This window comes from Penicillium macrosclerotiorum, assembly GCF_028827735.1.
Source record: "Penicillium macrosclerotiorum strain IBT 26536 chromosome Unknown utg000008l_segment0_segment0, whole genome shotgun sequence".
NCBI classification, from domain to species: domain Eukaryota; kingdom Fungi; phylum Ascomycota; class Eurotiomycetes; order Eurotiales; family Aspergillaceae; genus Penicillium; species Penicillium macrosclerotiorum.
The window spans coordinates 2418839-2434062 of NW_026643087.1; the positions used below are offsets into that span (position 1 = coordinate 2418839).

A 15224-nucleotide genomic window follows, 5' to 3' on the forward strand; every position below is an offset into this window, starting at 1 on the left:
AAGAAAAGCATCTCCGCGCGGCCCAACACCATTTGATAACACCAACTGCGCCCCCTGCTTAAATAGATACAGCTAAAGATCGTCGGAAGGTCCAGAACACCGAGCAAAGAAATACCAGTGGAAAGATGAGAGGGCACATATAATGATGATAAGCGAGACATGATATCTATGTCCCAATAAATTGAGAGACAGCAGCCTGGAGTTTCTTAGGTCGTCCAAAAATAGATCAAGAAAACAAAGCCATCTTGTCGTCCGGAAGAAGATGGTGGGATGGAGAAGTGGTCGGAAGGAAATAGGAGTTCAATCAGAATGGTGAATGGGAGGGAGCTGAGATGCAGGATCAATGCAGAAAACGCTGTATAGAACCAGCCTTCCTTATGGAATCTAGTCATGATGCGGGGGACTAAGCGCATGAGATCATATCATGACGAGGAAGATGGCAAAGAAACAAGATTCATGGCGGCGCATTTCAGGATTGTCTGCATCATGATGTTCGAGTTCAGCGGCTTGGATAGATACTCGTCCATGCCAGCCTGGATGCACTTGTCACGATCACCCAGCATCGCATGTGCAGTTAAAGCGACAATAGGCGTGCGTGGCAGGCAGCTAACTTTCTCGTGTTGTCTGATCTTGCCCGTTGCCTCAAAGCCGCCCATCACGGGCATTTGGACATCCATCAGGATCACGTCGTAGCGATGTTGTTTGACTTCTGCGACCGCCTGGAGACCGTTCTCGACGACTGTAACGTTGTGATTACATTTTTCTAAAATGCGCACTGCGACCTTTTGGTTGACGTCGTTGTCTTCTGCAAGCAAGATTGCTAGCGACCGTGTAAATCCTTCTGGGGTGCTATTGCTGCGATTTCCCAAGGCAGGTAAAATGCCGTTCCAGAGGTCGATAGGTCGGCATGGTACCGTGATGTAGGATGTGATGCCAAGTTCGCCAGCAGACTTGAGAATCAGCGATACAACCGGGGCAACGACGACCAGTGGGATGGGTGCAAAGCTCGGGTCTGTTCGGACTTTCGCGGCTGTTTCAATGCTGGAAACAAGGATGGTATCGAAGGAGCTGCCCCATTCTGCGTGGCACTGGCCAGGCAAAATCTGATCTGCGTTGACAATAATAGGCTCAAGGCCAAGCTCTAGCAGCATTTCGATTATAGGGAATCCACCGGCGAGTCCGTCATCAACACACAGAACTCGGCGACCCCGGTAGGAAACCAGTTGCTCGGAGAAGCTGAGAGGCGCATCGGCCAACTTCACCTTCGAGGTGAAGGTGAACTTACTGCCTTTGCCCACCTCTGATGTAACCCAGATATCACCACCCATTAGAGAAACAAGCCGCTTTGAAATGGCCAGCCCTAAGCCCGTACCACCAAAACGACGAGTCATTGATCCATCTGCTTGCTGGAATTTATCGAAGATAAGCCCTAGCTTACTTTCCTCGATACCAATTCCTGGGTCAGATACGGAAAATTCAAACATGGTTTCGTCGGGCAGGCAAACGCAGTCTTCGTGGCGCTTGATTGAAACCTGGATCTCACCGTGGTCGGTGAATTTGATTGCATTGCCGACCAGGTTCAACATGACCTGGCGCAGTCGGTACGCATCTCCAACCAGATAATCCGACACACAACCGTCGACGTTGTAGGAAAGAGTCAACGCTTTCTCGTTCGTCTCCACAACAAGTGCTTTTAGTACACCAAACACAGTTGAACCCAAACTGAAGGGCATCTTTTCAATCATCATGTGGTTGGCCTCGATCTTCGAAATATCGAGGATATCGTCGATGATAGTCAGCAGACTGATCGCCAGGTTGTGCACCATGTTCAAAGTCTCCCGAACCGGGGCAGCAAGATCATCTGTGTCCAGGGCTAAGCTTGAAAGACCAATAATTCCATTCATCGGTGTTCGAATCTCATGACTATTCATTGTCAGTTCAGCACGTCTTTCAAGCTAGAATCCAAACATCATGCTGGTTCACAAACCTCATGTTGGCAAGAAACTCGGACTTGCTGCGGTTGGCCAGCTCAGCCGCCTCACGAGCAGCCGTATTGCGTTGGATGCTATCGCGCAGGCTAGAGATCATCTTATTGATCTTTTGTTTCAGGTCATCCATTTCACCCGACGCTGACACTGTGATCAATTTCGTAAAGTCGCCGCTCATTGCAGCCTCGGTGATTTCACCAAATGCGCGCACCTGCGAGGTGAGATTGTCTGCCATCGTGTTGACATCCTCGCTGATCGACCGCCAAATTCCATGAGAGCCATCGACATTCGCCTGGCCACCCAGCTTACCACGAACACCCACGTCTCGGGCCACGCCTTTCAACTCTCGAGCGAATCCTCCGAGCCCGTCAACCATACTGTTGATTGTTTCTTTGAGCGTGAGGACTTCTCCCTGCGCGTGAACCTCGATCTTGGTACTCAGGTCACCCCTAGCGATAGCCTGGGTGACGTTCGAGATTTGTCGAACCTGCATTGTCAGGTTCTGTGCCATCGTATTGACGTTGTCTGTCAAATCCCGCCAACGACCTTCAACATTCTCCACCTGGGCTTGACCACCCAGGGTGCCGTCCGTTCCAACCTCGCGTGCCATTCGGCTCACTTCGAAGGCGAACTGATTGAGCCGGTCAACCATCGCATTGATCGTCAGTTTGAGATCTAAGATTTCGCCCTTCACATCCGCTGTCACTTTCATCGTAAGATCACCGCGCGCGACGGCTGTCGTCACCTTGGCGATTTCTCGGACTTGTTGGGTCAGGTTGGACGCCATGCAATTCACGTTGTCGGTGAGGTTCTTCCAGGTGCCTTCCACACCATGTACGACAGCCTGGCCGCCGAGGGTTCCATCCGATCCGACTTCACGTGCGACACGACTCACTTCAAAGGCGAATTCCCGGAGCTGGTCGACCATGGAATTAATGATGTTCTTGAGCAATAAGATTTCACCCTTGCAGTCCGCCTGGACCTTGCGGGTTAAGTCACCCTTGGCGACGGCGGTGGTGACGGTAGTAATATCACGAACTTGGGTGGTTAGGTTGTTGGCCATGGCATTAACATTGACGGTCAGCTCGTGCCAAATGCCCTGAATGCCTTCGATCTTGGCCTGGCCCCCGAGAACGCCTTCGGTGCCAACTTCGCGGGCCACTTTGGAGACTTCCTGGCTGAAGACCTGCAGCTGATCCATCATCGTATTGATCGTCTGCTTGAAGGTTCCAATATCGGGCGACATCTCGAGAGGATGCATACGGGCGCGCTGAGAGAGATCGCCATGAGCGACCTGAGTGATGATCTCGCCGATCTCGCGCAATTCTTTCTGGAAGGCTTCATTGATGTGAGTGTGCTTGCGGAGTTCCTTACGGAGGTGGGAACATTCATGTTCAATCTCCGCGATGGAGGAGTGTGACTCGCGGCGGTAGATGAGTTCCTCCACGATGAGCGAGATAAACTCGCGGGGAACGGAGATCTCAGGGCTTTGCTGGTGCTGCAGTGCAGCGCGGGCCTGGAGGAGGTCGGCATCGCTGACCAGGGCCGGGCGAGGCACATCCACCAACGTCGCCATGATTAGCGAGAGTAAGGCTGATGGCTGACAGGGACGCCGCCGGCTGGAGGGGAAAGAAGATTGAAGAGGGTTCCGAAACTTCCTCGATCACCTCTCGGGACTGTCAGCCGGAAGACCTGAGGACGCTAAGTGGGAAAGTCATGGGAGATCATGAGGGACACTCACCCGTTTGACTAGTCGACTACAGGCTGTCTGGTCCCCTGATCGCAGTCGCGGCAGAGACAGGACTCGGGCTGAGGCGCGCGGGCGGGTGCATACATTACCGGTCCACCTCAACTCTCCACTTGGGGTACGGTTCAAGTCTTGGAAGCAAGTCGAGGGGAAGTCTGGGGGAAATCGTCGGTGACTTGGGGGGAGGCCAAGGAAGGCAAGCTTGAACCTTGCGACCAGCGGATTGAAGAAAAGAAAACAAGGACCGGCGTAGTCTAGACCGCGGATGGCGCCCTGCACGCGGGCCAGCAGAAAGCGTGCCCGAATAGCCGACGTGCGGAGCCAATCGTCGAGAGGCTGGAGGCAGTACCGAATCCCAGTCAACCCTGTCGCCACAGTCCGCATTCCACGGATAGGCTTCGAGTATGAAGAGTACAAGTCGCGGAGGAGGAGGATTTAGATTGTGAGAGGAGACAGGAAGTGCGGACGAGCACGTCGTGATTGACGTGGATGCAGTGGTCGATCCGCGGGACGATCCTCGGTCCACCGATCGGCGATGGTAAACCAGATGAGATGTACATAATGTGCATACCTCGTCACATAGCAGAATAGACGGCGTACACAGGTACAGAGGTACCTACTACGGAGGAGGATAGGTAACATTGAGTCCAAGACATGTCGAACGAATATGTTGAGTACGTCTACCATGGGAGTTTCTCTACCTTGCATAACCCTCGGTTTCTGGTTTGCTGCGGCGTTAACTCCGGGGAAATGATGATTAGATCTCGGAAGCCGGGTGGTTGTCGTCAGGGTGTATGTAACAGAAGCTAGACAGCATCATAGGACAGTCCGGTATGGGATATGACACGAGACCCTCGCGCACTACGACTAGAAGACTATGAAGACGAGAACGAGATCGACTCGACGCACGAATCAAACAAAGCACCAGAGAGGCATGCATTAGAAACCACATAAGAGGGAGAGGGGAACATATGATACAGGATTTGCGCCGGAAGCTTTTTTTTTCTGCCAGCCCCAGGAAGAGTGGAGAGCGTAGAGGAGAAAGAGACACGGACAAGAAATACAGATATGGGAAAAGAAGCTGAGGGGGCGAGGAAAAATAGTAACACCAAGACATTACAAAAAGATCCGGGGCCGTGCGGAGATCACACGGCGATGCAAAAGAGATGTGGACGAGAAGAGGGTTATCATGTCACATTTCACAGAAACGTGGGGAGGGATCGAAACAGGCGAGGATGCGTTTAGAACATGCCGCCGCCCATGCCACCCATACCACCCATGCCGCCCATGCCGCCAGCGGGGGCAGCGGGGCCCTTCTCCTCAGGGGCCTCGACGATGGCAACCTCGGTGGTGCCGAGCAGGGAAGCAACACCGCTGGCATCAACCAGGGCGGTGCGGACAACCTTCAGAGGGTCGACGATACCGGCGGCGATCATGTCGACGTACTCGCCCTTGGAGGAGTCGAAGCCACGGTTGAAGTCCTTGGCGAACTCATCAGTCAGCTTGCCGACAATGACGCTGCCCTCCAGACCGGCGTTCTCGACGATGGTGCGAGCAGGGCGGGTGATGGCACTCTTGATGATGCTGACACCCAGCTGCTGGTCGAAGTTGGCGGGCTTGACACCCTCAAGGCCATTGGCGGCGGCCTTGAGGAGAGCGGTACCACCACCGGGGAGGATACCCTGCTCAACAGCAGCGCGGGTGGCGTTGAGAGCATCGACAACACGGTCCTTCTTCTCACCGACCTCAACCTCAGAGGCACCGCCGACCTTGATGACGGCAACACCGCCAGACAGCTTGGCGAGACGCTCCTGGAGCTTCTCCTTCTCGTACTCGGAGGTAGTGGGATCAGCCATGACGCCACGGATCTGCTCGCAGCGCTGGGCAATGTTGTCCTTGCTGCCCTCGCCGTTCAGGATAATGGTGTCCTCCTTGGTGATGGTGATGGAACCGGTGGAGCCGAGCATGTCGGAGGTCAGCTTCTCGAGCTTGATGTCGAGCTCATCGGTGAAGACGGTACCGTTGGTGAGAACAGCGAGATCACCCAGGATGCTCTTGCGGTTATCACCGAAGCCGGGGGCCTTGACGGCGGCGACCTGGAGCTGACCACGGAGCTTGTTCAGGATGCAGACGGCAAGAGCCTCACCCTCAATGTCCTCGGCGATGATGACCAGGGGGCGGCGGAGAGTGGTGGAGGCCTCCAGGGCGGGGATGATGTCCTGGACAGCGGAGATCTTCTTCTCGGACAGCAGAATCAAGGGCTTCTCGAACTCGACCTTCTGGGACTTGGGGTCGGTGATGAAGTAGGGGGAGGTGTAGCCACGGTCGAAGCGCATACCCTCGGTGACCTCGAGCTCGTCTTCCAGGGTCTTACCCTCCTTGACAGTGATGACACCCTCCTTGCCAACGCGCTCCATGGCGTTGGAGATGAGCTTACCGACGTGGGTGTCGCCGTTGGCAGAGATGGTGGCGACCTGGGCGATCTCCTCACCAGTGGTGATGTCGCGCTTGTTGGCCTGGAGATAGTCGACAACGGCGTCAACGGCAGCCTGGATACCACGGCGCAGATCCATGGGGTTGCAGCCAGCAGCAACGTTCTTCACGGTCTCAGAGAAGATGGCACGGCCGAGGACGGTAGCGGTGGTGGTACCATCACCAGCGAGCTCGTTGGTCTTGGAGGAGACATCCTGGAGGAGGCGGGCACCGAGGTTCTCAAACTTGTCCTGGAGCTGGATAGCCTTGGCGACAGTGACACCGTCTATGCACGTAAAAATAGATGTTAGCTATGTTGTTCCGAAATCGACTCAGATTGCCGAGCCGAATAGACAAGACTCCGACAACCTACCCTTGGTGATCTTGGGAGAGCCGTAGGGAGACTCGATCAGGACGTTGCGGCCTTTGGGACCCAGGGTCGAGGTAACAGCCTTGGCAAGGGTGTCGACACCCTTGAGGATGCTGGCACGAGCTTCAACACCGAACTTGAGCTCCTGTTTGGGGTCAGCCAGGGATAAAAAAACACGGAGGGCGTCGGAATCGACGGATATGGCATCCGAAGGCCGTCGGAATCCTCATTTGGAAGGAGATGGCAAGAGCAATGGATAACGCACCTTGTGGGCAAAGCGCTGCTGCTGGAGGTTCAGGGTAGAGCGGGTGAAAGGGGCACGCTTGGAAGCGGCGGACAGGACCGAAGTCCGGGCAGACATCGCGCGCTGCATGGCTAAAAGAAAACAGAAACGAACTAGAACAGATTATAAGAGGAATAAAATAGGAGGAAAAGACAACCCGATGGGAATTGACGGGTTGGGAGGAGAATGGAGGAAAGGGGGAGGAAGGTAAGGAAGCTGGGGAAGCTGAAGCCAAAGTCTCGAAAATTTTCCAGGCGTTTCTCCCCATCCCCAGAAGCTTGGCGGCAGAAGCAGCTAGAAGGTCACGTGGCAGGTTGGCCCGAGGATATCGGGTGAGCGGCTATTTGGCCGCGAACTCGGCAACCTTGGTAAGTATAGAACGGGTGGGCAGGATGAGGGAGACGTTAAATAATGATAGTATGCACAATCAGAATAGGCTGGGTGATGTTGCAAAGTTTATAGAAGCAACTGGAAAGAACATATATTGAAAACATGTCTCCTGGGAGAAAATTCGCCCGGAGCACTAGTAAAATACATATATATGCAGCTTCTTTACGAGCTCATTCCACGCTGACTTCAATCCAAATCATAATGAAACATGATGATTGCTCAGCACTCAACAGGATCTATAAACAACAAGTAACGAAGCTCTCAGTGATAGTACCCTCGCTACTGTGTATCAACTATCTGCTCCTCTCAGGCCAAGTATCCTTCGAACTGACGGACACCAAGATGATCCGGCCCGGTCTTTCATACATAACATCGGCTTAAGAGGAGGATGATTCAAGATTCCATCTCATCTTGAAATAAAAGGGTTACATACGTATTCAACACCGCTCTCGCCCTGCTTACTTCACAGGTCGCAGAAATCAAAATATCTTCATTGAAACTATGTGATTTGAAACCGTTGGCTCTCGGCCCGGCCGATTAAAAACATCAACTTGGGCCTCCCTCCAGTATACTCGTACAACCGCGTGGCCTCAACCGCTGCACTGACGCCGACTTGATGGGAAGGCAACGGGAAACCAACGACAAAATTAACGAACGCACGACCCAGCGCTCCGGCCCAGGTTGGAAACAAAAACACCATCGTGATCATCTCGACGCCCATCACCCCGCCTCTTTCATCCCCGTTGTTTCTTCACCTTAGGGATTATCAATTCTCGCCATCTTCGTTGATGGCCCAGCTAAAGTCTTCCTCTTCAGTGCGACCTGCTTCTTTCTTTGGCTCGGTGCTAGACACTTCAGACCCCCATCGAGGCACAGGAATCGATTGAAGAGGTTGTTCCAAAGTCGTGACCGGCCGGTTAAACATCTGCCCTGGACCGGTCCAGCCCTCAGAGGTCGGATACAGATCATGCGACAGCATTCCCGGGTCAACATATTGAGGGCTCGGACGATCCTCATAAGCTGGACCCATAAATCCGGCGTATTGAGGTTGATTCGGACCCATCATTCCATGCATCGAAGCCATCGGATGACCCATCCGCCAGGACGGAGGGGTCGAATACATCAACGCCGGGTCGTTTGTCATGAAACTCGGCTCTCGCCCTACGGAGGGCGTTGGAGTGCTCGGCCCTGGTGCAGGCGTAAGCCGTGGTGGTGGCATTGTCACTCGAGGGTGTGGGCTCTGATAGCTGTACTCGGGCGGTTTCTGGCTGCTTCGAGGTATCAACAGGCGAACAATGCGTGATTTTCGCTGCTCTGATTCTCCATGGAATTCGGAATCTGAATCGGACTCGAACCCAACCGGAGGCTCTGCGGAGGATACAGAGGAAGTTTCAGCGTCACTGCCAGGCCCATCAGAATCTGGTTCATTTTCGGCATTTCCCCCCGAAAAGTCGAGAAACGGAGCCCCTTCGCACATCAAATCGCCTTCGCTGGTTTGTGAGTCATGCCGTGCCTGCATCTGAACCGATTCTCTACGGCCCTTGGACCTAGTACCTGATTTTTTGGCACGTTTCGACTTCTTCTCTTTCCAACCCCCAACATAATCCGGGTCTTCATCAGCAGGCTTCGCAGGCGACTCCTCCGAGGAGTCGTCGTGGTAGCGGGCCTTGCGCTTACGGGTCCCCTTTTTGGCAACGGCAGTCATTGCTGCCTTGAGGCCCTTCCTGCTAGATGCAGACACCATCGACCGCCGCAGTGGAGGTGGGACGGCTTTACCTTCGGCCTCACGACGTAGTCGCAGCTTCGAGAGATGCTGGACAATAGCCCCCTCGGTAAACTTCTTGCCCATCTGTTCAGCGACCTTATCCCAGGGAATCTTCACGCCGTGCAGATTGCAAGCAGATTGAACTGTCAGAAGCAGTAGGATATCCAGGTCCTCTATTCGTGTTAGCTGGTGAAGCTCTTGTCTGAATGAGAAAACAAAGAGGCAAACAGGCGGTGCATGCATCACATTTCAGAACGAAAGCTGTGAACCCAAAGGCGAATCACGCACAAGCTGCCACGGTATTTGGCCCAACGCGAGTGGATTTGGACAAGATGAGATCTTAAACTTACGGTCCCAGCGCACGAGCTGGCGCTTCTCCTTTGGAGGTCCTTTAGGGAGTGGTGCAGCCTTTCGTGGAGGAGCCATTCTGTGGGGTTGTACCCAACACTTGATGGCCAAATGATGAGAAAAGTGTCTGTTTTGTGCTCCTTGCACCGAGCTGTGGAGTGGGCTATGAGTTGAGGTTAGAACGCACTCGAAGCTGATTCAATATGGAATGATTGGACAAAAAAGGTGAATGAAATTGTGCAGCTGGTAGGTTGTCGATATTCACCCTGCGTGATGTTAATGTCGACAACCCTAGTACGGTTGAGGTGACGGGTCAGCTCATAGCTCAAAGAATCTTCTCACGGCAGAAGAGGTGATCAGACAAACTGAACATCGGCTGTCTCCTGCTGAATCACTGAAACAACTTGACCAAGTGGAATTGCAGGCTGAACAGAGCAGGCAGCCCCACAGTTAATTTCCGGGGTAGACAGAAAAGAGGCCGGTCACGAAATCTACTCACTGGCTTGAGACTTGCTCTAATTGATTTGTGTTGGGCAGGGTTGTAAGCAAGATGGTTGCTCAGCTGCTGCGAAGGTACAGACGGTTGGGTGTTTTGACTGGAGCAGGAAGGGAACATGTGTATTGGAAAAGATTTGAGGTCCAGCTTGAAGATTGACGGTGGTTCTCGAAGGTGGAAGCCCTTCGCTGTGAAGGGAGGAGTTGTGTCGAAAACATCGATCACCGTGGAAAACCATGCGGACGTGCCTACTCGACGCCAGAGGAACTTAGAAAATAAATCTAGAAGCACTGGCGGTTTTTCTTCAATACACTAGAATATCCTCCATAAAGATTGCTCTCACACAGTTCGTGTTGAAGGCCCAGTGGACCGAGATTGATACCGGCGACGATGTCCGCCAGGCACCATCCTTGTCCCAAGAACAGCGCACATGTCAAAGATAACTGAACGAAGTGATATGGTGTATATAGAAAGAAACAATATGTGTCATCAACAATGCCCGTTTTGACGAAGTGAGAGATATTTATTCCCAGCCTTGCTGCAGCAGTAGTTTTATTTGCGAGTTTGTTTGACCTAGTTTGGAGACTAGCAGCTGGACTCGACATTCCAAGCCATAAGGGCATGTCATTCCAGGTTGAGATCGCGGAAATGACCAATATGCGCCCTCAAACCAGTCCACACTCTCATGAGGATCTTCTGGTTGGATTGTTCATGTTAACTTGCGCATTTCAAGCCCATATCACGTGACAGTTCATACTCCCGGTACCACACGTGACCAGCAGTCCCGATCCTCCGAAGTCGAATGCTTCCAAACTCACCCGAGCCCGTTTTCACCCCCTTCAATTAAATCACCTTTCCTACCCCATCCAACCTTCAAAATGACTGCCGTCTGGAAAGCCGCTGGCCTCACGTGGGTTAACTTCTATTCCGCTCAATTGGCCAAATGCTTACCCCCTTTGAATAGCTACAACCGTTACCTGGCCATCGCCGCCCGCACGGTGCGCCGCTCCCTCAAGGAGGGCCCCCGCCTCGCTGCTGAGCGCCGCGGCCAGATGGATCTCCGTTTCGCCAAGTGGCAGGTTAGTTGAACAATCGCTCTATACCGAGCACTCCGTGGATGAAGCTGACTGGATCTGTGCTTTCCAGGACGGCAAGCAGGGCGAAGTCCGCTCGCTTGCTGATGCCAACAACGAGGCCCTTGCCCGCGCTGCCGAGAAATAGAGCAAGAGCGCCATATTGAGCACAAGCGAACGAGCATGAGAGATTGACTCGTGTTTTTGGAGGAGCGATGGACCCGGAGTCGAAATCGGCAACCGACAAGCAACTGGAGGGCTCCGGGGAGACATTGAACTTTTTGTACATGTGTAGCAATACAGATCCTCTCGAACAAGAGATCTAGAAATCGCACCCGACTTTGTTTCTTCCGTACTGCACTGTTACCAACACAACGGTTCTTGAATGGCTGTAGCATAGAGAATGGTGTACCCCCGGCGTGTCCGGCCGCAGCTGCACGTCAGAGACGGGCCCGTCTGCCAAACCTGCCCGAAGCGCTTTTTCCACCCACGACTCTCCCCGCCGACCGCACCTTATTCTACTTCTCCCCCTTCCCTCCATATATTTTGCCGGCTGCGTACCTGAAGTCTCCCCCTTTCCGTCTCATGAGATAACCCGGGAGCTGATTGCAGAGCCTGGAATCTCTGTGCGATGCTGCCGAATAACGAGGTTCGCGTGCCCCCGCCGCGGGTGGTTGCGCAGCCCGCAGTCCCGCGCGACATCACCGCCGAATTTACGGAGGCCGCCTCGAGTAAGATTAATGCTCTCCTCTCTTTGCCTATGTGTTCTGACTAGATATTCTCTATAATAGACCTACGGACCGGTCAGCTCGTCAAAGATGAGATGTTCACGCTCTTCGAGGCCGTGGGCGCATTGGAGGTGCGTCATCGTCACACCGGGATCAGAACGCACTGAAAGCTGATCATGATTGCGATTGACCACAGATCATGGACTCAAAAATGGATAGCGGCTACATTGCCCCCGGCGAGAACCAAGCGCAGGCCCTCGAGGATGATTACGACGTGCGACGAGACTTGACACCAGAGGAGGTAGTGGGCTTGATGGACCAGTTACTTTGCCACGAGGTGTGTCCCCATGTTGGCTCGTAATGGAGTATATCTCACTAACGGAACTGAAGATGGCATGGCATATGGGTCATCCTCTTTCCCAAACGCTTTTTACCTCTATCTACATCGACAAGCTGCTTTGGCCGGTACCAAGAACAATGGAAGACGCCCGGTTCGATCGCGTACCTAGTGAATCACCCCTAGTGAACCTTGTGCTCCGTGCATACTGCCTCGGCCTGGTCAAGTCGTGTGATTTCGTCCATTCCCGCGTGGCGAACGAGTATTTCTATGAGGTATACTTCTAGAATCCATGCACGCAAATGCGGAAAGTTAGGATGCTTACTTCAAATGGCTGTACAGGAAGAGGATTTCGTTACACAATTATACAACCGCAATCTCCTATCGATCTTTGATTCGTCAAATTTCTACCGCCTGCTGGATCAGGCGGTTGACTGGGTGGATGCAGAGGAAGGAATTGATCAAAGGGTTCGAGAGGCTATTCGCTGTAGACTTCTGCTCCGGCGCGAGTTCTTATCTTCCCTGGATCAAGACCTCGAAGTTCTGGACACGAGATCAAGTGATAACTTTGTATCCTGTCTATCGTATTTGGAGGCCTTGACTGCTTCTGTGTCCCTCGGAAAGGCAGTCCCCGAAGCGTTTAGTTTGAAGATTCAACGCAAACTCGCCAGCACCGTGCCACCACGCCCGATTGTTCACATTGGCCATGATGACGCGCTCGCCCACTTGAAACGCCTCTGTCAGGATGCTATGGACATGCAACAGATGCTAGACTACCGCGGTCCTAGCGATTTCAAGGTATTGATGGAACTCCCGTCCCCCGTACTAGTTTTCATGAGCCGCTGACTCGTAATTTTAGACCGCCGTGTGGACTTTGATGTCCCGAAAACCTCAACCGTCCGTTTACATTCGTACCCTCCTCCAAGCATTGATAGTCCACGAGATGAAGATTCTAGGGGCTGTTTCCGTGAAGCAATTTCTCTACGACGATCTCGCGGAGCTAGTTTTGCCCGCCAGCATGCTACTTGAGGCCAACACGGATGATGTAGAGCTACCCTCTGATCCACGGTTTCAGATTGCCCAAAGGATGGAAGGGTTTGTGAAGCGGTTTTCTCAGGTACGGTTACCCAGAATGAAATGCCAGAGAGAAATAGAGATCCATATTGACATCCACCGTTTACTCCAGCCTTTTGTGGATACTGTTCGAAGTGCCTGTATCAACCGATGTCGAATTCGTCGGACTGTGTGCCATACTGTTGTTGATTGGGATCATCTTCAGATGGAGGTATGGGACTGAGCTTTTTCTCTTGGTGCGAAAATGCCAAAGCTAACGTATCTATACAGGCGGAAGACCTCGACCTCCAATTGCAAACCCTCAGCGCCGAGCCTGCTGTGCAACTCCAAGGGGGAGAAGCCACTTTTTCGTACCCACTTAGTAGTTGGGCCTACCATCAAAAGTTGAATCAACTTCGACTGATCCTCCAAACGGGATTCGAACTCTCAATATACGCCCCTGAGGAGCTACCTGGGATGTATTGGTATCTCTCTCACATCTGCTCTACACATCTCGGCCATCTTGACCGTATCCGCACATTCACTGTCGCCGCCCGCAAGCGAGACCTGGTGTCAACCGAAAGTCGCAAAGACAACCCCACCAGAAAGGCGTCTGCATTTCACCATTCCTTTGTACACCTTGAAAGGCTGACAACTCAATTAATCGCGGTGGACGCCTTTGCGATTGCGCTGCATGCGCTGTACGTTCTCCTAGCCCGACACAAGGTCCTTCCGTCGGCTTCGGGGTCCGACGCCTATTCGGCCGATCGGCTCCGCTATGAACTGCGCATGAAGCCCTTTGTTCCCATTTCTCTACCGGAGCTCGTTCCGTATGAAGAGTATCAACGCGAAGCTACGCTTGACGGTGATTCGGACGCCATCATTCTCGAGCGTGCCTCGAAAGCTATCACCGAAGCACGAAAGGCATGGGAGGTAACTCTCGCCAATGGCGCATTCATCGAGGATCCTGTCTCTCCGGCCAAGGGTCCCCCAACAGCCATTGAGGAAGATTGGCGACGGGATATCAAAGATGCGATGCGTGCCTGCATTGGTGCCAGCATCGCCATCGAGACAGTTAAGAAGAGTCTGGTGGGAGATTTCCCGCCCTCTGAAAGCAACCCACTTGCGCTCCAAGTAATAATTCCCGAGCCGGGCTCCAAGGCCCAATGGCATGACTGGTGGATTGTCCCCCAGGTGTCTGCAAAGCAACCCGAGACGACGAAGGCCTCGTAAACGGGTAGGAAAGGGTGCATGATGATCGTACGAGAGATAACTTTTTATTTTTCTATCGTTTACTCGCTCCCACCCCTCAGCGACCCCTTTTCTAATGATGCATGGACCTAGCCGCTGCATATTTGGGAATTTTTTTTGATTGCTTTGTTTCCCTCTATCTGGGTGTCTACTGATTATTCTTCCCTGGATCCACGGGCAAGGTCATTCTGCGATCCGGTGTGCCTGGTGGAGTCGTAGATTCGCATAGCGATGCATGACAATGAATTTATCAATTCCCATTTACAACGAGATAATTCTTGGGCCTACCAAAGGTGTTTTACTTCCTTAGAAAACCTCTGCATAGTAGCAATGGCAATTAAATTATGATATATGGTGATTGCAGTGATCGGAGAAGTTTCGATCTTGCTCGGCCCCCGAGGTTCTATATAACCAACCGAGGGGTTCATTCTGGGGACCATCGCCGCCCTATTGGAACAAACAGAAGAAAACATAGGGAAAAGAGGGTCAGGCCAGGGCCCCCTGCACCTGAACCTGAAATCCGAGCTGAAAACACGACTGAGAAGCGCGGAAAATAATGGGCCCCAGCTAAACGACCCCAGCCGCCGCTTCGGGCGTCTCGACCCAAGGAACACGCGCGCGATGAAATCATCCACTCGCGGGGCTTGCAACTTCAACTGCAACTTGCACAGTCGGTGAATCCCCTTTGCATAATGCTGCCCCCTGCGTGACCGAAAAGAAAGAATCGATCTTGACCGTTTAGATACACTCCCGCCTAGTGGGGGGATCCATCATGTCAATCCCGTCAATCTACCGAATTGACTTCGTCTGATCGGCCTTAACGGCCGCTCTTTTCTACACGCCATCTTCGGCTGCTCGGGAGCTTCTTCTTCATTCGGTGGGCCTTCCGCGATCTCGTTCACGACAATCCTTTCCCCGGAATC

General features: G+C 53.0%; 5 protein-coding genes across 5 annotated transcripts; 2 read left to right on the forward strand and 3 right to left on the reverse strand.

Moving 5' to 3' along the window:
• Positions 1 to 422: 422 nt before the first annotated feature.
• On the reverse strand, positions 423 to 3564 carry N7462_009057 (CheY-like superfamily; the record flags this gene model as incomplete). The annotated part of the gene is made up of 2 exons (XM_057080771.1): positions 423 to 1923; positions 1988 to 3564. 2 exons carry the CDS (start codon positions 3562 to 3564, stop codon positions 423 to 425), a joined length of 3078 nt encoding a protein of 1025 aa, XP_056931099.1.
• Positions 3565 to 4976: 1412 nt separating this feature from the next.
• On the reverse strand, positions 4977 to 6950 carry hsp60 (chaperone ATPase HSP60; the record flags this gene model as incomplete). The annotated part of the gene is made up of 3 exons (XM_057080772.1): positions 4977 to 6493; positions 6581 to 6719; positions 6843 to 6950. 3 exons carry the CDS (start codon positions 6948 to 6950, stop codon positions 4977 to 4979), a joined length of 1764 nt encoding a protein of 587 aa, XP_056931100.1.
• Positions 6951 to 8016: 1066 nt separating this feature from the next.
• Positions 8017 to 9441, reverse strand: N7462_009059 (uncharacterized protein; the record flags this gene model as incomplete). The annotated part of the gene is made up of 2 exons (XM_057080773.1): positions 8017 to 9188; positions 9366 to 9441. The coding sequence occupies 2 exons, from the start codon at positions 9439 to 9441 to the stop codon at positions 8017 to 8019; spliced, it is 1248 nt and encodes a 415-aa protein (XP_056931101.1).
• Positions 9442 to 10737: 1296 nt separating this feature from the next.
• On the forward strand, positions 10738 to 11080 carry N7462_009060 (ATP synthase subunit epsilon family protein; the record flags this gene model as incomplete). Its single annotated transcript, XM_057080774.1, has 3 exons — positions 10738 to 10769; positions 10824 to 10938; positions 11006 to 11080. The coding sequence occupies 3 exons, from the start codon at positions 10738 to 10740 to the stop codon at positions 11078 to 11080; spliced, it is 222 nt and encodes a 73-aa protein (XP_056931102.1).
• A 483-nt stretch (positions 11081 to 11563) lies between these two features.
• N7462_009061 (N-alpha-acetyltransferase 35, NatC auxiliary subunit) lies at positions 11564 to 14283 on the forward strand (the record flags this gene model as incomplete). Its single annotated transcript, XM_057080775.1, has 8 exons — positions 11564 to 11663; positions 11724 to 11791; positions 11857 to 11997; positions 12051 to 12272; positions 12340 to 12795; positions 12857 to 13114; positions 13184 to 13282; positions 13342 to 14283. The coding sequence occupies 8 exons, from the start codon at positions 11564 to 11566 to the stop codon at positions 14281 to 14283; spliced, it is 2286 nt and encodes a 761-aa protein (XP_056931103.1).
• Positions 14284 to 15224: the final 941 nt, after the last annotated feature.